This window comes from Sparus aurata, chromosome 12, assembly GCF_900880675.1.
Source record: "Sparus aurata chromosome 12, fSpaAur1.1, whole genome shotgun sequence".
NCBI classification, from domain to species: Eukaryota; Metazoa; Chordata; class Actinopteri; order Spariformes; family Sparidae; genus Sparus; species Sparus aurata.
The window spans coordinates 21878620-21901562 of NC_044198.1; the positions used below are offsets into that span (position 1 = coordinate 21878620).

At 42.2% G+C, this 22943-nt stretch overlaps 1 protein-coding gene across 20 annotated transcripts in view; it reads right to left on the minus strand.

Moving 5' to 3' along the window:
• The window catches only part of nedd4l (NEDD4 like E3 ubiquitin protein ligase), a 48349-nt gene that overhangs the window by 17838 nt on the left and 7568 nt on the right, over positions 1-22943 (minus strand). For 2 of the 20 annotated variants that reach the window (XM_030435285.1, XM_030435286.1), the window contains exons 3-13: positions 20952-21033; positions 18672-18710; positions 18200-18253; positions 7857-7907; positions 5684-5745; positions 5206-5308; positions 4157-4311; positions 3819-3954; positions 3512-3697; positions 3258-3335; positions 512-571 (exon numbers count right to left, since the gene is read on the minus strand). In XM_030435285.1, coding sequence (XP_030291145.1) covers positions 512-571; positions 3258-3335; positions 3512-3697; positions 3819-3954; positions 4157-4311; positions 5206-5308; positions 5684-5745; positions 7857-7907; positions 18200-18253; positions 18672-18710; positions 20952-21033 — 1006 coding nt within the window. Of the gene's footprint in view, positions 1-511; positions 572-3257; positions 3336-3511; positions 3698-3818; positions 3955-4156; positions 4312-5205; positions 5309-5668; positions 5746-7856; positions 7908-8595; positions 8632-13313; positions 16681-18199; positions 18254-18671; positions 18711-20939; positions 21034-22943 lie in introns of those variants that run through there. The other 18 variants (XR_003986177.1, XM_030435267.1, XM_030435273.1 and 15 more) reach the window with 16 other exon arrangements.

Consider the following 22943-nt stretch of genomic DNA (forward strand, 5'->3'; position numbering starts at 1 on the left):
ACTCAGAGCACTACTAAAATAAACAGCACATGGGGAATGTAGTGGATCATTTGTACCGTTTCGTAACCATTTGTGGAGTAAAGATTACTGAGCTAGTAAACCCAACAATCACAACCTTAACTGTGGTGACATTTTAGATCTGGCTGTACAAAGATAGCACTCTTCGACACCAGAGATGTTCAAAGATTTGCTTTTACACAAACCTCTTCACTCTATGTCGAAAAAAAATGTTTGCTGTATTTGTAATGTATTTTGTGTCATGGGAATGTGTCATACGGAAGGGAAATGTTGGTATGTTGCCTTCCTGGATAACAAAGCTATACAAAAGGATAGCATCTGAAAAGAATGTAATCAAATTAAATGAACAATAATGTTGCTGTGTTGCGTTCTACCCAAGTGTAGGATCTAATTAAAAATAGTCCGGGGAAACAAGTGGCCCATCCTACATGTCAGGGAATTTACGAGGTGTGTGACTAATGGGGTTTAAACTGTATATAAACTGTGATATTACCATAGACTCCTCACCACCTGAGACTGTTTGAGCTCTTGTTCTTCTTCTCTGAGAACTCTGCTGGTGGTAGACAACAGGGGAAGATGGTCTTTAGTTCACAATGTTTTCAATGTTTTCAATGACAGAGTGGAGGTTAGGGGCAAGGGAGAGTGATTGGGCAGCAGTGCAGGTTGAGTGAGGAAAAACTGAATGCACAAAAGGAGGGAATTAACTCTCAAAGGGAGTGAGGAGTGACGGAAAGGGAAGAGGTTTCTTGCGATTATGGGCCTCGGTGGGAAAGTGTGGTAATTGTGAGAATAGAAAAAAGAGAGGGGACACCCACTGAAGCTGTGAGGTTGATTGGTAGCAGGAAGGAGCACACTTGATTTGGAAAGTAACTGCAGTCGTGATTGGTTTACGTGATTCCCCACAAAATGTGGGTCAATGCTGTCAGTGAATTGTGAGTAAGTAAGTAGATCAACTGTGATATTAAGACAGACAACGAAAAAAAAAAAAATCAAGACAGTCTGAGTCGCAGAAGTTATCAAGCTCGCATTTCCCTGTTGGAGGGAAGACACAGAGTTTTTTTCCTCTGGACTGTAAATTTAATCCCCCAACCAGTGCAGCGTCTTAAATCTCAACCCATGATGTGAAAGCTACAGTAATACCAGACAGAGAAAACAGTTCTGCATCCTGAAAATGTGACAGCAGCGAATGTGAATTACTGTGCGGAAGTTCAGAGAAAGTTCACAAAAGGAGTTTGAATCTCAGACGAGAAGAATATGATCAAGTGAGGAGAAAACCAAAGATAGAAATTGTACCCAAGCAATTCAAACGATGTGCCGAGAGCAAGATGACAATAGCAGTTCAGCCGACAATGCTTTATAAAAGGCACGCACTAGATATTGTTCTACTTCCTCTAAACGACATAATCTTGGAGGATAGTTAGCAGCCTTATTTGCACTGCCAACCCAAAAACAACAACCAGCCTTTTGACTACAGGAAAGAATAATCAGAATTGGAATTTCTGATGTCAAAACCATATAATATATAAAGCTGGGACGCTTTATGACGATGCCCCTTTCACAGCCAATCATGATACTATCACCTGTTACCAACGAGCCTGTTCACCTGTGGAATGTTCCAAACAGGTGTGTTTTGGAGCATTTCACAACTTTCCCAGTCTTTTATCTGTATAAAATCTATAGCAAGTTATCTGTGTTATCTGTTGTAAACAGCGTCCCAACCTTTTTGGAACCAAGGCCGCACACAGACACAGACGCTCAGATCTATTTAACCATTTTTACCAACCTCCTATTAAAAGATACTTATAATAATAATAATTTTCTTATTGTCAACAAATCCCAGGACAAAAACCAATAAATTAAAATATAACCGAAAACAATATAAAGTATAAGTAGCAAAAGCCTGACAGACAGACTGACTGACAGGCCACTGTTTTTGTACAAAACAGTATTATTTCATATATCAAAAATAGCATAAATAAATAAATATTAAACAGAATAACATAATATTTATAAATTCTAAATACCTAAAGGAGTCATAACTGTTATATCCTTTATTACAGCCAATTCTATATACACCAAGCCCACGGCTGAAAATAGTCCCTAAGAAATACATCACATCCTCCGGTTTAAGTAACATTAACTAAAACCTACATTATCCAAATGTATTAGGAAACTGATGAGTTATTTTTATTTCATTCTAAGTAGCAACAAATGAGCGTTAGTGCAGCTTGCCACGGAGAGGAAAGGGAAGTCATAAAGTACTGAGTGGCAGAGTAACACATTGTTGGTTTTGGTCTTTGTTTGGGATTTGATGACTATAAGAGAAATACAGAACAATGCAGAACAATGCCAGCCTTATCTTTCCGTCTCATCAGAAGTGGAGGCTACCTTTTTCCGAGAAGCAATCTCATTTGCAGTAACTGATACAAACAGCTCACATCCACCTACGCTCACATTTAATATCATTAGGAATTAATTAACCTTCACTGTGACGGGAAACTGCTCAAACATACGGTTTCCCTCTGATGGCTTCTTAATGAGCCTACTGTTGTCCGGTCCTTAGAGACCGGCATTAAAGGGGAAAGGCTGACATCAGCACCTGTACTTTTCCTTGGCTGGACACATTCTCTGTTGTGACTCAGCTTTGTGACAAACATTTGACTCAGATCTTGTGACAGTCTGTTGAGCTGAATCTCCACTGATGCTATGACTCAGGACTCTCTGGGGAAGGTTTGATCTGACGCTGTATGCTGTCCTACATCTCACTAGCCAATGCTTTCTAATGGAATGGTCATTCTGCTTGCACGCGGCCGCACAGCCAACATTTCTACAGTACATCAAACCCCATACTGTTGCGAGTGAATCACAAAGAGCACAGAGAAGCAGTGGAAGAGGAGGGTGAGGAAGAGGTATGGCAACCCTACAGAGGCGAGAAGAAAAGGTATCAACGGTAAATCAAAGAGCGGGAAGGAAAGGTGACGAGGAAGCAACACCTGCCTAGTGTGAACAAGTGGAAATTTTAAATGCAAGGAGGAGCAAAGGCGGTGATTCGATGTGTGCTACACCCACAGCACTGAGGCATGCCAACAGAGAGCAGGTAATTAGGGCAACAATGCCTGCTTGCTTTACAAACAAAAGGGCTGTTCCCTACGCTAGAAGCAATTCAACAAGGAAAGGAGGGAAGTCAAAGAAGAAAGAGAACAAGATGGAGGGGAATGTCGCGGTTCATATGTATGTACCATTAGAGGAGGAGCCTGGGCCTGATCACTGACACCATCCGTCATACTTGAGGATCGGAGTCTGTTTGACAGCTGGCCCTGTTAAAAAAAAAAAGAAAAAGGCAAGCAAGGGAAAGAAGAAACAACTTTACTGCGAGCACTTGGTCAAAAAGTCCCACCTGGAAATCAGTTAGTCTGGCTTTATTTACACCAGTGAGTCATTTGAATGTGGAGAGGTTCAGGTTTTGACTGCTACTTTAAAATCGCACTCTCACCAGAGCGGAGCTAGGCCCTGGCACTTCGCCGTTGGTGTCAGGAGTGAGTGACAGCCTCAGATTTAAGTCTTCAGAAAACTCCTGGGTGACGGGTGTCGCCGGCGGGTGTTGCGGTGTCAAGGCGGAGGAGGGGCCGGGCAGAGACTGGCTGTCGTTAGGATCCTCTTCTGTGATGAGCTCCCAGGACTGCAGGAGCAACAAGGAGACACAGCCATGGAACAATAGTAACATTTTATCTCTAGAGACAGATGTGGGTTGGTATGTGTATTTTTTGTGGTTTTTGCATTTGCATATTCTTCTCTCTCACATTGTCCAGGTCTCTGGGCTCCAGGTGTTCATTCTCTAGGTCTTCACTGATGTGGCGTCTCGAACGGAAAACACGATGTGCCTCCTGATGGATCTGCCGCTGCTGATTGTCGCTCTCAGTCTCTGAAATTACATCCCTGAAGAAGAGGAAGAAGAGGGAGTTCAGACAAAACAAGTGTGATTATTTCAGAAAAAGACGTGGATTCTTGTCACCACTGTGAGGTTTTTTTAAGCAGCCAGCTGAGCTACAATAGTCCCACATATAACCAGATTATCTCTTTTATATAATGGAAAAATATATTTTAAAACTAAAAACACAAGGAGAGAGATCAGACATACATGTTAGAGGGCCTTTTCCACTGTGTAGAGCGGTTGTTGTGGTTGACATAGTACGTGCGTCCCAGGTTGTCCACCTTCTCTTCCCAGCCTGGGGGCAGTGGGGGCAGCAGCTGCTGAGGTCGCTGGGAGCCCGAGTCCGCAGACTCATCCCATCCCTGAAAGAGAAAGTTTTTTGTCATCAGGTTTTATGAGTAACTGAAGGATCCCGTGGTCACAGATATCCCAGTGAGATGACAGCTCGTCAGACACGCATGCACATTAGCAAATCGTTGTGATTTAGGACGGGATTCAAGCTTGGAAATGCATCAAAGATGATTCACTTGAGGCTGGTGAAAACCTTTTGAGGACTGTGTCGTGGTTTTAAAATGTTTTTGTCTGACAAGCTGCTCACTGTGCCTGCGACCACAGGATGTAAGACCGAGCTAATGGGCGTTAATATCCGTACCATCATTAACAAATTTGAACTCTCTCTTTTTAGGATAAGTTGGCAGAGAAGAAACCACGAAGAAGAACAGCAGTAAAGCTGATGTAATACATTTCATTTCAAATCCAGTAAGTGAAAATGAGAGAATTTTCACTTTGAGGAAAGTTCGCAGTGTGGCATTGAAGATTTTAATAGATTGGCTGTGAAATGTCACTTTATCTGTGAAGCCTTTCACTTTTTCTTTTTCACTGCACCTCTCTTGCACTTGACAAGAAATCCACACTTGAACACACACACACACATGCGAGAACACACATAAAGTAAAAGGGGAAGAAGCTCCGATTTCTCCAAATAACAGGCAGCATTGTAAATGGTTTTTCCATACGCTGACCTGGAAAAGGCTTTCACCAGATTCTGGCAGAGATGCTGCCTGAATTCTTAGAGAAAAGAATACAAAGAAGAGCCATCCCTTCTCCTCTTACACTCAAAAAACCGCTCTCTATTGGTACAAATTGTGAAACTCGCTTTCATCTTCATGCTTAGGACCGTGTTTTCTTTATGTGGAAGGAAGGAATATGTCTAGAATCTACCTCTGGTAATGTTAGATCAACAGTTAAAACCTTACCTCGGCCTCCTCCCTCATCTCTCCAGCCTCCTCCTCTGGTCCTCCTTGTTTGGGCAGATAGGCCATCTTCAGGCGCAGGTAACCCTTCACCCTGGACTTGTGACTACAAGGATAACATCAGCAAAAACGGGACCCACATGAAAACAGCACATCATAACCAGGTGGTCCTGCACCCTCGGGGCCTCTAGTAGGCTAATGCTGAGAAATGCAGGGGAGTTTCCAAAGTGCCTATTAGCACCAGATGGTCTTTCACCTTCAGTGTTCAACTGACCGTCACATTAACTTATTGCTCAACAGGGGTGATATGACACCCGTCAACATAGCATTGCAAACCACACTTAAATACACAGAGAGTTTAATAATCTGTCAATGTCCAACTACTTGCTAATTGAGGAAAACCAGACGCAATTTAACCTATGAGGTTAAATTACTGCGATCTGATTTCACTGTTTACTTGTCACACCTGGTAGAAACTGACCTTCTGGGCCGCAGGAGGAAGTCTTTAAATGTGTATGGCCGCTCCATAGCCGGGTCCTCCGTCTGCAAATTAAAAGGGAGGTTTTTTGTTGACAGTAATCAATCGCACACACATACAAATACACATGTTGCAGAGTGTGAGTTTACAACACAGCTGGAACCCTCTGCACAGCCATCCCAGGATATTATGCAACAGTGAGCGTCTCCTGTTACATATTGAACAGCAAAATTGTCTTTTGTAATTCACAGCAATCTCCCGCTACTACTGTCTGACTGGGCCAAACCAGTCCAGACTGGCTGCTCACCACATACTGCTCCGTAATGTACTACTAAATCAGACTGTCAGTTTCCATATCAGGGTACAAGCTTGATTGCAAGTTTTGCATAAATAATAATTTGAGATGACGCTTCGGGGACCAAACTGAATGAGAATTCAGTCTTTATCTACTCAGCCTCATGCAGATGGAAAGACAGCGGGAGTTTTATAGTCCACAAAAGATTTCTGGGAGCTTCACATGTAAGTGTTGTTGCCTTTCTTGTACACAACTAAAGTAATTTACACACCTCGATATGGCCGGGCTCGGGCACCCACTTCGGATCGGTACAACTGCTTTTAGCTTAGCAGCTACAGTTAAAATACTGCCTTAAATCAGTTTGGGACCTCAGGGCTTCTGGAGCTATGTTGTGGTTTGCCACAACAAGTCCCAATCTACTTCGGTTGTTTAGAAGAATGCTGCAACTCTTTTTTGCTGTGAAGTTTGAGAAATCTTTTGTGGAACACGAAACTTGAGCATGACGGTGAGCAGACAATGGCTGAATTTTTCATTTTGGGCTGAATTTAACCTTCGACATCATAGATATTTAATAGTTGTAAATTTGAAAACACTGCTCTAAAAAGCCTGAAGTAGCATGATATACCCCCATCTTATGTGTGACTCATGCAAAAAAGGCTCCATTCATGAACTCTGACGAGACCTTACGTACTCTGCAGTGAATGAAAACTGTGTTTGGAGAAAGTTTCAAGCTTCCACAAGGCAAATTTGGCTACCAGGTTAATTCAGATGAGTCAGACACTTAAAAGAGGAGGTCTAGAAGAAGCTAGTATAGAGAGAGAAAGGTGATGACTAAGGTAATGTCCAGTAACTATGAATGAGACTGCAATTCTTAAAAAGAAATTTAGTCATCCATAAAACATGAGTCGCAGATCACATTATTTATACAATAAGGCTGCAACTACTATTTTCATTTTGGATTAATCTCTTCAAATTGCCACTTTTATCTAAAACATATACTTTTCATCTACCGCCATAATTAACAACGAAAAGCAGAAAATGCTCACATTTAGGAAGCTGGGACCAATGTTTGATGTGTTTGAAATATGGCTAACGAAAACCAATTGATTGGTTCAATCAACAAATCATTGCAGCTCTGCTATACAAGCATTGCAGTAGCTTATTCATGCTCGGCTCAATCTTTTTCAGCCTAAGCTGCATCAGGACCAAATATTGTCTATCCCGTCCCCCTGGCTTCATCTCTCAACATGACTCAGCTTTTATCTGCTGCCAATTTCCTGGACCTATGGGAGCCAAATAAGACATTAATAATTAACCCCAACACCTTTTACTGATGTGCTTTAAAAGGTTTACAACTTGGAGAGAACTTTGGAGACACAACCAGTCTTACAGCACAGCTCTGTACCGAGTCGCCGAGGTGCTGCTTCAGAACGATCTCAAAGTCTATTAGTTTGCGTTTCAGGTCCTGTTTGCCTACGTCAAACCTTAACTGTAAAAACTGCCAAGCATGTTTTTCTTTTCAAAAGATTTTATCTCCCGTCAGTTCCCAGTTTTCAAGCGAGTACATGTGAATGTGTGAATCTGACAAGTTGAGCGTTTTCCATTGATTCAGGGGGCAGCCCGCCCTCAGGACGCTCTGTTTACATTCTAGACAGCCCGCTTTTCCACTAACAAGGAGTGTGCTGTTTGATCACAACAACACGCTACTTGTGTGGCGAGCACTTTCTCACACTCAAGACAGGCGCCCACAAACGCACTCTTTGCCCGACCTTCACAGAGGTCGATCAGGCAGGGCAAAAAACTGAAGATAAGAAACAGCTGAGTATTCAAAACAGTCAGTCTAGCCACAACCAACACACACACAACACACAAATAACTCACCGGCAAATGGCTGAGAGGAACATCAACTTGTCCCAGGAAATCATCTCTGGTCTAGGAGAGAAAACAATAAGGTCACCTTCAGTAGCTTAATTTTAGAAGTGGCAGCTTTCTGTGTGTCTGGGGAATACCCACATTTCCAGCGGGGGAAGAGAGGGGGCAAAACCACAATGTTGTAATGAATTACCTAATGTACCGGAAGGTCCGGCAGCATTTTGTGTTTATTGTCACAGACAGAGTGAAAGAGACAAAGATTTTCATTTCATTAACGGCCACATCCAGAAATAACCTCTAGTCTATTTCTATGGACACCTGTGATCTGAAAATCTCAGATTAGTTGCAAAACTGTGAAGGGCAATTATGTTTGAGCAATTTCTTCCACGTTCGTTGTGGCTCATCTTTTCTGCCAATCAGCAAAGATTTCCACAAGTGTCCATGCAGAGAGGCTCAGTCTAGGGTTTTATTTCTGGACAGGCCTTTGGTGTCATTTAATAGGAGAAGAACCCGTGAACCCAGCAAGGAAAATAACATCCACTGCCACCAGATTTGAAGCCAAGTCAGCCAAACAGAGGGAGAGAAGGATAGATGTGATGACAGGGGAGAACCAGGGAAGGTTTGCGTTTCAGATTTAAGAGGCCTGTTGATTTATCCGTCCTTTTGTCGTAATTAATGCAGACTGGGAGGAGAAGAGGGAGTGGACGGATGACCGGGCTGCACAGCAGCAGCGCCCAGCGGTGATTACCTGTGCGAGGTGGAAAAGGCCATTCTTGGAAGAAGCCTGTGTGTGGGACACAACTGATTTAGACAACAGGCATCATCTGAAAATGTTTGTTTCTAAACACTGTTGGTTTCTCAGTTTGAGTATTGATCCACCTGTAGGTTGTGGGAGACTTCATGGGTTGTCATGAAGTGTACAATACAGAAAAATCCTAACCCACTGTTGTTTATGAAAGAGCAACCTGGCAGTCTCGATGTTTATTTTGAGGACTGCTCATAAATCCTTCCAGCTCTTATGTACAAAAGAATATATTTTCAATGTCATCTGTAAACGTTGCTTCAGCACTGCACACAAGTAGCGCAGTCGTAAAAATTCAATATGGAGTTATGAAAACAATTTTCGGCTGAACTTAAAATGTGGCGAACTCTTTGTATCAGCTCGATCTGACAATGAAATTTAAGAATATTTGCGGTGCCTTGTTTAAACTGAGTCGGCAAAAATGTACTTTGAAAAAATGTACACATGAAAGAAAATTCAAAACCACTTCTTCAGTCCTTAGAACCTCCTCAAATATGTTCAAGTCTGGTTTTGCAAAGTCAATATTTGAGTGATGTAGTAAAAACAAGACAAAACCTGCACTTTTGGATCTTTCTTAAAACTACACTGGCAAAGTCCCGTGTTTTCATACAAGTTTAAGGTATACGGAAGACACGCTGGTTTATTCTGAGCGTCAAAACGAACAAAAATAAAAGCAAAAGTGTTGGAAAGTGAGTGCACTCGGCTCCCACCACAGTCAACAGACCTGGAATTCAATGGTGAAAGGTTACAAATGTGTCACATAAAAAAGTAGAGTTATTATTGTACAGGCATGAAAACAAGCACTGGTGAATCCATGTGTACTCTCCCTCGCTCTCACACACACATGCACACACACACATACGTACACTCACACACACTTTATTCAAACAATTTCTTCCTGGAAAAGCCAGAACCACTACTGTGTAAATTACAACAGTATCTGCTTGCACTTCCCGGACCAACTCGACGACTCATTTTCTGCTTTGCACAACTCCAGGGTAATTCAAAACAGTGGATCGTGAGCTTTATCTGAACAGGACGAGAGCAACAAAAGCAACCTGGACCGCATCGTGAGTGTGACAGTATCACATTACCCTCTTTCACATGTGTTGATCTGTCAGCAACAATGTGAATTTGTGAAACACTTTGTTTAACCTCGTTCCGTGTAAATAAAGTTTAGACTTACAATCAATGTTGCAGCGAGCATTTGCTTCACCTTTGCTACCATTCCAAATAAACCTATAATGAATAGCGGCTCTGGAGCTTGTAGCCCATGAGATAGTCTGTGGCAGTGGCAGCGTGTATCACGGGACAAACGGCTGTTTTTTCTGTCCTTAACAATAACAAGCATTTTAAGCTGTGGGTATGAGTATGCAGAGAGATATAATTGCAGAGTCATCAAAGGGTCACAGTTGAGCCTGCAGCTGCCTCCCAGGGCCAGGTTACACTCAGAGAGGAAGGGAGGGCGCCACCGATGACCCAGAGGAGGAGGAGGGACGATCAGTTAAAGAGGCATGAGGCAGATGAAGGCCTGTGAAGCTATCTTCAAAAAAAAAAAAAGTAGCATCTCTTCCCACACAACAACTTCTGCCCTCGACTAAACAATTTAGTCTCCTTCTGTTTAGATGCAACAGACTGAAGAGTTCTTTCATACATCAGTCTGTCCTGATGATAAAAACCAAGTCCGTACGCTGCCAACTGAGATCTGAACCCGGAGGACAAATTGTAATATGTACAACTGTATTTTCTATTTGACCGATGTCATATGTCTAACAAAGATTAACCTGTGTAAACATGTCTTGAGGGGAGCTGCCTAATAATGCAAAAAGATTTTATCTGTAAACTAAGATTAAAGAATATCCCAATAGTGACAATAATCTTGACATCAAAAATGAAATATTGATATCGTGTTTAAGATACACATGTGATAATACAGTGAAAAACAACTCTTGCGGTTCTTAAATAGTATCCTTGTCTTTCTGTTCTTGCTTTGTCATAATAGGCAGTGCTAATGCACTTATCACTGGTTGCCACCGTCATAATATGGAACAAAAAAACCTTAACAACTAAAACCAAATCTATCAACATGTCTGGATGGAATAATAACAATGGGCATTGCCAACGGTGGTTGCAATTATCTGCTATGCATGAAGAGGTGCGTGCAGACTTGGAGTTTATGATATAGAGCAACTTGGAAGAGGTCCAGACTGGCGGTGAAGTGTGAAAAGGTTGTCTCACCTACTCAACAGTCTCTGTGCTGACACGACTGAATTACACTGCCGTGCACCTCTGAGAGATCAGAGCTGACAGAGAAAAGCCCTTTACAACAATAGCAATATCAATTCCTCTCACATGCTACTGGACCAAAATAAACATCCATCCGCAATCCCGTCTCAGGTAAATATAGCAAACCCAGTGGCCTGAAAGGGCTCTTTGTGAATGGCAACTGGGGGTGAGCGTCCAGGCTGGGCTGTAACAAGGCCATGGCACGGTGGCATAGCTGTCTGCAGATAGTCTAGCTGGCACACACACACTCGTAGTATCCCATCATGCAGGGCTTTAAAAAGGGGCACTCCGACTCCAGGCGAGCAGTCAGGGAAGACCTGTCATTATGGTCTAAATGAGGATTTCCTTGTTGCATGAGAAACAGGAAGCCCTGGGGTAACACAACACCATGTGTCTTTAAAAAAAAAAGGAAAGGAGAAGGTGTGAAAAATGCATTCAAGTGGGGCCTAAGTGCTGTCAAAACTCTGACTAAAAATATGTTGTGATTGTAGATCCAAACCCAGAAAAAAAATCAGCAGAACAAACACCATCTTGTATTCATAACATTTGGGTTGAAGGTTAAGCAATAATCCTGAAATTACCAATTCATTGGTCACGTCAATGACATCTGAAATATGCATATCTTCTTCATTTTATGTGTATGTGCTGTGCGTAGAACATTGCCTTTTAACGGTCATCGACACTGTAAATGACTGTTATCAAGGTAACCAGGCAAGTTGTAACCATGGCAACAACTGCAAGACAGGGTTACACATACTCACACACTCACTAACATTGACAATGACAGGCCTGTGAAGTCTGAGTCACTTTCAACTTTCTCTAACTCACCGAGGTTTGGACAGAAAAATGCTGCCTGAGCCACACCATACTTTACATCCATATTAATTTGCTAGCAGTTAACATACCTTCACTGGTGCACTGTTGTGTATCTTGGCAGCTCACTATCACCTATCGATCAGTGGAATAATGTGGAATAATTGGCAGGACTGTGTACGTGCTAACATGTGCATCCTCATGCACGAGGCAACATTACGGGGAACGACTCATAAAAAGCTGCTTCATAGCAGCACTAGAAGTCAAGTACACCACAGAGTACAATTTGATCCATTGTCATTCATCAGCATAGTACAGTGGCCATGACTCATGAAATGATTAAACAGAACGGGAAAGCAGAAAGTAAGACTTGGCTGAAGCCTTCAAAAATCAATGTGAGAAGTAACAGTTACCTGTAAAGGCTGGTATACTTACAACGTGTGACAAGATATCATAACAATGATTCATTATTTCCAGGTTGTATACAATGTAAAAGTAGGAGGCGAGCACAATATTTAAGCATCTGTTTTAGGCAATCCCTGCTGACTCCCGGCAGAAGACCCTTCATGTGGTGCTGGGAGTAATCCTTACATAATCAACGACAGACACATAAATTAAATATCTACAATAAGATTTTTTGTTTTGCTTTCAAAGCTTGAGCTATACATTCATGTAGTTCAGACAGCAACATCAAAAGACTGAAAGCTTCAGGACACTGATACTGATCCTGATCTGAACTTCCTGATCATCGTTTGGGCCATAACGATGTCTTAAGTCTTAATCACTCATGCAGCAGCTGCTAGGTTATGGATCCATACCAGCCTCGAGCCAAAGAAGACACGCCGCCTGCCCGCACTCAAAATCAACAACCGTGCTCGAAACAGACTAAAGATAGAAACATCCAACTCTCAAAGAGCACTGGCTGCAGTTAAGGGTATTACCAAACTTAAGTGTCACATTTCTATGGAACAGAAGGCGACAAGTGCATTGGGAAAGAAAATTATCCATCCCTGTTCCTGTTTTTCTTTCATGATTGGCCGTTGTGTGTAAAAAATTCAAATGCCTGTGGTCGTGAAGTGAAAGAAAGCCAATGTGTGTGTTTTAGTTCAGCAACCATGTCTGTGCTTTTCACTTCCCAGAATGTCACCACCCTCTTCCTGCACCATACGGATCTCTGCTCATCTGGGGTGGACTCAGCAACTGAAATAAGTAAAATACGAGGAACAATGCAAATTTTATGTGAAATACTTAAAAATTCCACAAAGTCTGCATCATTTAGATAGGCAGGCTTGAGTTTTTTACCCGATTCTCAGTAGTTATGTCCATGTTCCTCCAAGACTCCCCCCTTCTCCTGGCTTCACTACGTGCTATCATGTGTTCTACTAAATGTCATATGAGCGAGATGACCCATCCACTATTTGTTGTGACCGTTTACTATTCATTCTCAAATTAATTTCTCTATCATCCAAACAAAACCAGCACTAATCTCATTGTCATTGCAACATTTACAAAATCTTTTTCACCAAACCACCCAACAGTCCTGCTAAAGTTTTCCAATTATTTACCTTGGGATTATTCCTTCCATCATTGCCAAGACTCACATCCTGATCTCCACCTCCGCCTGGAGTGAAATAAATCTTGAAATGAGGCTGCCTTCTTGAAGTCTCCCCACTGATTTTGAAAGTACAGCCATTAGATCTGTTTCTTGCTTCCATGTCTGTTTGGTTCTCCTCTATAGCTTGGCTATCGGTACCAGTTTTCTGGCGTTGATTCTCCAGCAGCAGCCTCTGATGAGACGAGCTTCTCTCCAATCGAATTCTGGGGTAACGCACCATTCTGGCAAATCCAGCATCTGTGCATTCTTCCTGGGATGCAGCAGCTTGTTGCCTGCCCTGGCTCTGATCCTGGTTCTGATTTTGCTGGAGCTGAAACACAAGTCTCTGCGTTCCACCATTAACAACAGCGCACTGGTCCAAGCTCGGCTGCTGGACAGACCAGCCGGTACCACCATACGGGAGGATTCTGAAATGCTGGATGTCAGAACCATCAGGAGAGTTCCTCTGGATACAAATACCACCAACAGTGATACCAGGTTGGCCTCTGCTATACACAGTATGGCCATTGGAACCAATGCTAAAGACCCTGCGTTTGGGCAGGTCGGGCTCTGTCACAAAAGTTTGTGAATTTAAAGACTCCGGACTGTCGTATGGAGGAGGCGGATGTCTCGGAACATCTTCTCCGATCTGTTCGGAATATGCAGGTGCGGGTCCTGGAGGAGTATAACAGGGTGGCGGGACATTATCGGCATGACCGCGGGCATCTCCATTACTTGATCCATTGGAGCGCTGGAGGGAGATGTGCATGGAGGAGCTCTTCGTGGGCCGCGGCTCAGCGTAGGCTGCGAGTTGAGGTATGAACATGGAGGAGCTGCGTTTAAGCGAAGGCTCCGACCGCGAACCAAAAGCTCTCGGTGAGACTGGCTCCTGAGAAGGCCTCGATACAGGAGAAGGCTGCATGCGGAGCGGTGTGACCACATCCGTGTCTCCTTGCTGCTCCTCGGATTCTCCTTCCAGGATCTCCGGGGCTGTGTTACTGCGGCCTGAGCCAAAGTACAAACGCAGACGTTGTGCCATTTTCACCTCTCGTCCCACAGCTTCTGTTCCCCCTCACTTTTGCTCTGACTGGCTGTTTGGTTCTCTCCTCTGGCTCCAGTCTCGGTCTCTTAGTGTCGCCCACTTCTCTCCTTTGGCTGGCTAGATGACTGATCCCCTCTTTTTTTTTCTTCCACTCCCTCTCTCTCTCTCTCTCTCTCTCCCTCTCTCTCACCCCCCCACCCTCCTCCCACCAACTCCTAGTCTCTTCCACAACTTTCCTTCCAACAGTAAACTGAGGAAAGAAATTACACCACCAAAACTAGACTGCCACTGCGCAAGAGCTGACAACTTTACACTACGCACTCACAGGAATGACAGTGGAGGCTAAAGAGAGGAAGGGTGAGGGGGAAAGAAAAAAAAAAAAGAAGAAGGATCCCTGTATGCCAGACTCTTAGCACAACCAAGCACTAGCGACAGACAGCAGAAATAGCCCCTGAGCCGAGTGACGGCCAGCATTCCTGACATGATTGGATAAGAGTGGCCGGCGCTCCTGGTTTCCGAGGTGACAGTGGGTTGCCCGTCAGTCATGTGACTACCAATGGCTCCAACACCTCTTGTTACAACCCCATGCTGCCCTCAAGTGCCAACCGGCCCCCCCCAAAACACATCCACCTTATCACCATCCATCCCTTTCCTCCATTCACATGATCTCTCTCAAACCCCCGCCCATTTCCCTGTCTCTACACCTCTTATCGATGTGCTCACTCCTATGAATATGCAGTTTGGTATTTCTTCATTTACACATAATTGACTGCTTCATTCCTTTATCTTAAACTGCTATTTCAGTATCTAAGCATAGCTCAGTGTCTGGTTGGAGCACTAAATATCCTCCACAAAACACCATCATCTCTTATCTTAAAACATCACTGTTAAATGTGACCTCTACACTCTCGCTTCCTCGAAAGTCATGACTTATGGTTGCAATATAACCCTTCCTGTAGTTACTGATTACCCTGGAGAAGAAAGGTAGGGAGCAAGAGAATAAATAATCATTTGAGAAACTGCTCTTAAATCTCCTGTATACAATACCGAATATGACATCCATATCCTTTTTCAACAGCTAAACTGGTCACTGAGTGAAAATGGTGACTAACAATTTAGAGGACAGATAAAGCTGTCAGTTGTTGTAGCTTAGAAACATTAAGGAAAAAAAGCGCAAGGAAGTTGTTGCTAAAAATGGACCAGGAAAAAGAGGCAGCAGTCAGAGTGAAGACAGGATATCTGACAGATTGCAGCTTTGATAAGGCAAACTGCACAATCCTCTGGAGAGAGATATCCAAGTATTCTCCAAACGGAATAGACTACGCTGTCTCCACACACAGCCAAACACTTGTCTGTCTGGTGGTTTTATAGGCCACTCTGTTTGTGTCCAAAAACCGCCCAAGATATGTCTCAGCTGTGATCCTCGCCTGCAATGCTGAAATTAGGCACACAAATTTTGATGGTTGTAATATACTACTTGGCTACAGTACAGGGTAAAGAGACAGTTTCACAACATACTGTACATTCATGAGAGCGTTCTTTATGCTGCTAGGCAGCAATGATTCACCAGTGGATCAGCATGAGAAAATGGAGGTTTCAGGCTTCTTTGCCCTGAGGCCAGAGTTAGCGGGCGAGCTGTCTGCCCCCATGCACAGAACTGACAAAGTCCAATGCTAATCTGGCCTTTCAGAACTGTATCATCCAAAAATCTTCTCCAGCTTCTGACTGGTTCGACCCATGGTTTAGTCCTCAGTGCGTCACCTTATCTGCGTTAAAAAGGCAAGCTGCAAACAAGTTGAGGGCCAAACCACTGGTGGTGTACCACTGTGGGAGAGGGAAAAACAAAAAAGAAGAGAATTCTCCATTGTGGACAAGAGGGGATCAAGGAGACAGGCGATATTGACTGGAGGCAGACAAAAGGAAAAGACTGTAGAGCAAAGACAATTCGTGGCTTGGCAGCCTGTTACACTTGGTGCTGACACACTGCCTACAGTGTTAGGCACAGTCAATAAATGTGTGTGTGAAATGTTATGGAGAGTGTTCTGTATAAAAGAAACAAAATGCCAATGTGTGGTCCAATGGCAGCTAGCCCAGCTTGCCAAATGACATAACATGCCTGCTTCAAACAAAGCACAGAACACTGTACTGTGGGTTTATTCTTTATTTATGTTCCATGTTAACCGTAAGTCTCGTATGTATTTCTTCTATATTTTGTGCGAGTCAACATTTAGTACACAGAAGTGAACCACAATCTCTCATGTGTGCTACAGCAGAGCGTTTAGTCTAACTTTTCATCTCTTCTGACAAATAAACCATAAAATTAATGGATGCAAGAGCACAAGCAGCCTCTTCAAAGAAATGCTGGCCAGTGGTGGAGGAGCTGCCTTGGCATGCACCTAGAGATAGACAGAAAAGCACCTCTTCAGACATATAAGGAGATGACCAGGCTTGAGGCTGCCTCTGCCGTGCTTTCTTGTGTCATCCTCTTCTATACCGCAAACAGAGATCTCCCACTGTACTAGGGTAAAAATTAGAGCTGCCCTTTTGTAAGTAGGCTGACTGCCAGTGAATCTCCTCTGCACAGGCGTGTAGGACAGTCAAACACAACACACACCAATGTATGCACTGAGTTTAACAGTACATGAAACATGCAGCTTTAACTCACTGCATGAGTGACTTTCTGCAAAGATTATATTATCAGGAAAACAAGAGAATGTGGAGTTACAAAAAAAAAACACTACACAAGTTAAAATCTTCCAGCCTCCCACGTAACTCCTCAATGTACAAAAGCAGTAGCCCTGAATCTGTGAGACTCAGACAGAATGTGCCTTATCAGGCCAAGAACATCAATACTATGATGGGCTGCATCCTCCGTTTGTTTTGTTATAAATCAAACTCAAAGATACAGATCCAAGAGTTACAGAGAAGTCAATAGAAACAAACATCCTTGCATTCCTAAACCCTTTTCAAGGAAGGCTCGCACTTCTTCCACAGAACATTGTCTTCATTGCGCCAACAACCACTTCAGTCCCCTCTGTTTCTTCCGAAGGTAGTTTGCCAAGGTTATACACAACTGTGAATTAGTGAATTGATCATTAAGGCTATTAAGAGCCGCTGTTTTTAATTGCTGCAACTCTTGACATTGTGCAGACATTTAATCTAGTTGTCATGGCAACTGAGGGCCTACAACAGGCTTAACTTCACAAGTCGAGGGAGCTAGCGTGCTCGTCTGCGGGGGAAATCTGAGAAATTTGACATAAGAGGAATGTACTATTTGTTAATGGAGTACAGCCTCAAAGCAGAGCAATTAAACTAGCAGATAAACAGGCTGTACACTGCAGCTTCTGCTCAGGTCTCTTCCACGTGGACCACAATGCATTTCTTTTGACACAATGTGAAACACTGCATTATCAAATCTAGCAATATGTCAAGAAAGACCACAAGAAGAAGACTGTGAAGACATGGGGGTTCAGATAAAGTCAACACAATACATTCCAGGTTGCAAATTGGGCGAAAAGAAGCAGTGCTATTCTGGGAAAATGATTTGGGAAAGTGAGCTGCGATAACCATTTTATCATCATCCCATTGATTTCATGAGATAATTGATACTTGAACATAAAAGACAGTGCAACTAGAAAGCCTACTATCAATTTGCACAAAGTACAAACAAATTGCATCCAAACTGAAGGAGGTACAATCTCGGTGGGAGGAAATAAATAAATCAGCTGCTGACAGACATGACAAATTAAAAAATAACGTGTGATACAAGCAGCAGAGCGAGGGAAAGGAAAGGGGTTGCAAAATGTGAATCTTACCAATCTGTTTTCATCAAACACCTCAAAGAGTAGCCTGTGATTCTGTGGACACACCTGCGTTGACAACAAAATAACAGGGGAGATAAATACAGCAGTCATCCAGTGGTTACGTGGCATGCAAAACCAATGCAGATGAACATGCAAACAAACACGTTACAAACAACTGTCTGCTTGTTTTTGCATCCAAATAATTCACAAATAGTGCGGCTACAAGAAGGTAAATCTTCTACACGACTGAACTTTCATTCTTTTATAAGTAATCAGTGGGGAACAACTGTACACATGAGGCTAAGATTCCAAAGTCTAACACGGTCTGCTTGATTACAGTGGTAGAGGAGGTGGGGCTCAGCTCTCAGTTAAACTGCAACCAAAGATTAACAACTCTAACACTACCACTCGAGAGTAAACAAAGGCAATAACAGACCATCGTAGTGAAGGATACTAAGAAGAAAGGGGCATAAAATGTACTCACTCTGAAGTAGAATTCCTCGTTCCATTTGGGATTGAGGGTCTGAAAACACAAGGCATAGACGTGGTTAGACTACTAATTAATTAAGGAAACAAAATGTAACTTCCTGGAGAAAGATTGTCTATTGTTGTGTCTCATCCCCACGTTGTCAAATAGAGTGCCGCAGGAATGAGTCCTTAAACCTCAAAATAAGTACAAATTTTTGCACTTCCAGTTCCCTTGTCTCAAAGTCAACAGGCTATCAATTAAATGTCTGAAATAAGGCCTATGGTTAACACATGCTTAAGATATTTATTCTTAGACATAAAATATGTCAGTAAATACCCCACATTTGAATTATCAAGTGTTTTGTTTGTCTTAAGAAGATGGTTGCTAACAAGTGGCTAAATGAGATTACAGAAGTTGTTGGGGAAGTTTAACGTTAAATGTCTTTACGCTGAAGTCATACTTCATTTATAGTCTAATTTTAGCATTTTCTGAAATAATCCAAATCTAATTTAAATTTGCCGAGGGAACTAGGGTGATGCTAACGTTTGGGTTAGCCTAAAAACATGCAGAATTTCTCCATCACTCTATAGTGAAGCTTTGGGTTGATGTCAGACCCAAACGTCCGTATTTCAAGATCAGGGGATTAGTCTCAACAATCAACCATCTTTCTCCAGGCAGTTAGATTTGTTGCTTTAACCGTGTGATAAAGCCCACTGAACAACATCATCTGTTTGCACAGAAAACAGAACAGATGTATGAAACCCATCCAACTGGTAGTGAGAGAACAGAGCCCAAGTGAGAAATTAGGCTCCGACTTGTGCGTCAATGATCCTCTTACACCGTTAGAGCAAGTTTGTAGCTCTAACATGTCCCAGTGATTGGCGTTAGTCCCTAAGATTAACAGCCATGAGGATTTTCACCCACTTTCTGGATGGGTCAGCTCTGTGTGTGGATGTGCAGGCTCTCTCCTTCTGCCTCACACATTCAATTCTTTATTGGACTGAGAACTATGTGACACATCTCATTAAAATTCCTTCGGTGATTGAAACGACTTAAACACTAGATTGTCAATGAAGCCTTAATTTCACAGGTCGCTCTGATTAATAAACACTTTGCAACATTTTACGGCAGCGATAAAATAGCACGTCAGTTAAAACATCTGCTGAAGAAGCAGAATAACAAATGAACCCACTGCCCTTTGACAAAAGGCCAATTTAACGTCTGACAAATTCTTCTTGATCAAATCGTGAAATTCATTGAATAGTTTGCCAAATATCAACGCCTCGTATAAGCTCAGTGCAGCTTCTAGTTACTGATGTTAGTCTCAGCGTGGCTCTTCATTTTCTTGTCATATTAGACATCACTTTTTATTCTATCTTGCCACAAGCCAAACTCTTAGCTCCAGCAACAAAGATGCCATCAAAGGTGTCCCACTTAAAGACACATAGAGCCCACAGAGAAGCCGAGCAGCGATGCTTCCTTTTCTGCTCCACATAGCAGTGCATTGTCAGCTATTTATATCCAATAAGGCAACCATGGCCACTGGCAGCATATGTCTGCCTGCGTGGAGGCCTGAGCTGCAGCCTGACTCCAGCAGAGGGTTGGCCAGCAGCTACATGATGCTAACCTGAACTAACCTGAAAAGGTGAATTCAAAAACAAATGAGAGGCTGCTTGCACAGTAAGGTTTATGTTATCATTAGTATCTATTTTAAATAATGATAGCCAGTTAATAACATGCATTATGTGTTCTGCATGCCTATTATGACTTTATTTTTAAACATATAGCCAAACCCACAATGTGAGCACTGAATATATGGACATTTGGTTCAATGTCACAGCCTACTTTGACATTAAAATATCCTCTGAATGGAGTTTACATTTATAGCAAGTAATGGCTCCCCCTGCTGAGAACAGATTTCCTCCCCAAAATAGGCCACTGGGGGGAAAAAGAGCTCGTCTCCATCTACTCTCTACTGAGAAGGAAAGGAAGCACCGCTTTCTGGTGTTTTCCTGTGGCTCTCAACATGATATGATTGCCAAAAATGGTGCAAAGGTGGGGGTGGCATGAGGAGGTGATCTAAAACCTGTGACTTAAAAGGAGAGTGAACAGAGCCACATTTGAGAAGCTGTACGGTAAGTGCAGGTGCAGGTGTGGGAGGAGATTACTGTGTCAGGAGAGGCTGCAAGAGTTCAAGTCTGAAACTAAAAGCCAAAGGTCTGTGCAGGACAAGGGAGGGAGCAACAGCACACCACAGATATAATCATCAAAGTCAGTTCTTACCTTCTTACCTACCTTTTTAATGGTTTTTGTTTGGACTAAGGCAAGCTCTTTGTTTTCATCCGCAACATAGAGGGAAAGTTTGACGTAAGGATCGCTGCAACAAGCAAAACAGGAATGAAGAACAATTAGAGACAATTAAAAGATCTTGCGTCCGTCACAGTTCTCACTTTGTAGCAGCTCAGGCAGATTCACAGGTACAAATCTGTTCCCTACAATCTTATGAGTACGTACCCACTAATATTTCAAATATAAAGATGGGATTGCTGAAGGATTAAATTCTTTTCAGTATTGACACCAAAACATAAAGATAAGTCAAAACAGTATGAACAAAACAAACACAATTATGTCTTAAATAAGGTATTATCTGACTAAGTGTAAATCTAGCTAAGCATTAAGTTGCAACTTTAAGTGCTTAGCAGATTTTGATAATCAGAATTGCCAGTGTGTGAACTCAAACCAGGAATTTGCCTCAATGTTTTCATTGCTCACAGTGCACTGAGAGACACGCAGGACTGCAGCGGTAAGAGATTCTCATTGTACAATCATCTCTGAAATCATGGTTTCACAATATCATGGTTAACAGTATTACGCAATATTTTCATCATCATTATCATTATTCCAAGTTACAATGGCCCTTAACAGAATGAAAACAAAAGACTTTAAGACTTTTTTAAACATGCGCTCTATTACAATTTCACAAATTATCACATTCTGACCTGCATGAAAACTGATATAAACTTGAAATATTATTGTATTCAATATCAATAATACAGGAGTTTTTAATACTGTAGTTAAGCAAATGTACATGGTAAGATATTCGTCAATCATCAATCATCATACCACAGTATACCGCTGCAACCAGCATTGTATAGCTATGAACTAGGACAACAACAGCTGAACAGAACAGCAGTCGACATTATCACCCAATATTGGCCTATAACAGATAGATCAGTATCGGTGCCGTGTTGCCCTAAATGTACACATATGAAGATTATAATGCAAAAAAAGATATTTGGTATAATTCAAAATGATTACTTAATCATTATTACAATTATTTACTATTACATATTATGCCCCTGTTTCAAATCTTGGTCACATGTGTTTAAGGGGTTATTGTCAAAAAAATTTTCATATATCAGCCAATGTATCGATTTGAATAGTTTTACCACCCAAGATTTGTGTCCATCCCAAAAAACTGAGTATCGCCGGGGCTTCAATACTCAATAAAATAATTATAGAGAATAAAGAATAGTCATGGATGTAATGTACACAGGTCTCTGAAAAATATCCATTATTGATATCTATTTATCCAAAGAAATTTAATAATAATCATCAATGAAAGTCTGCATACAAGTCTGCACACTCTTAGGTCTTAAAAGGAATTAGGGATCCATATAGTATATATACATATACACACAAATAAATAAAAAACATACCGTATACATGACAGCACAGTATGCCAAACCTCACATTAACTGACCGCAGGTGCCAGAGCCCATACTGCTAAACTACACTCGAACACACCGCTTGTTTCAAGACCTGAAACCTGAGTCTGCCACAAACAGCCCAGCAGAAAAAAAAAACTGCTTGCATTTGGTTATTGTAAGATAAGGCTATAATGTCCGACTGACAAAGCAGAGGGCTAAAAATAGAAACTGCATTTTGAGGTGAGTGGTGCAAATAGTAAGCAGAGTGTATGTGCCTGCTATTTAAAAACAGCCAATTGGTTTATTTGAAGGTGCTGACAGCGTAGAAATCTCCAGTGAGTTCTGGACAGTGGGGCAGAGCTTCGCTATTCACCAGGTAGACCAATTACTCTACTGATGTCAGTCCCAGTGGGCATCACAAAGTACAGTGTCAGGTTATAAACTTTCCAAAACCTCTCTTTGAAGAAAACTTCTCACAAGTCTCTGTGCGTTGACGGCAGACATTCGGACATGAAACATATTACATTAAAAACAAATCTGGATAACACAATGCTGAGACAAATGTGTTTTTTGCGTC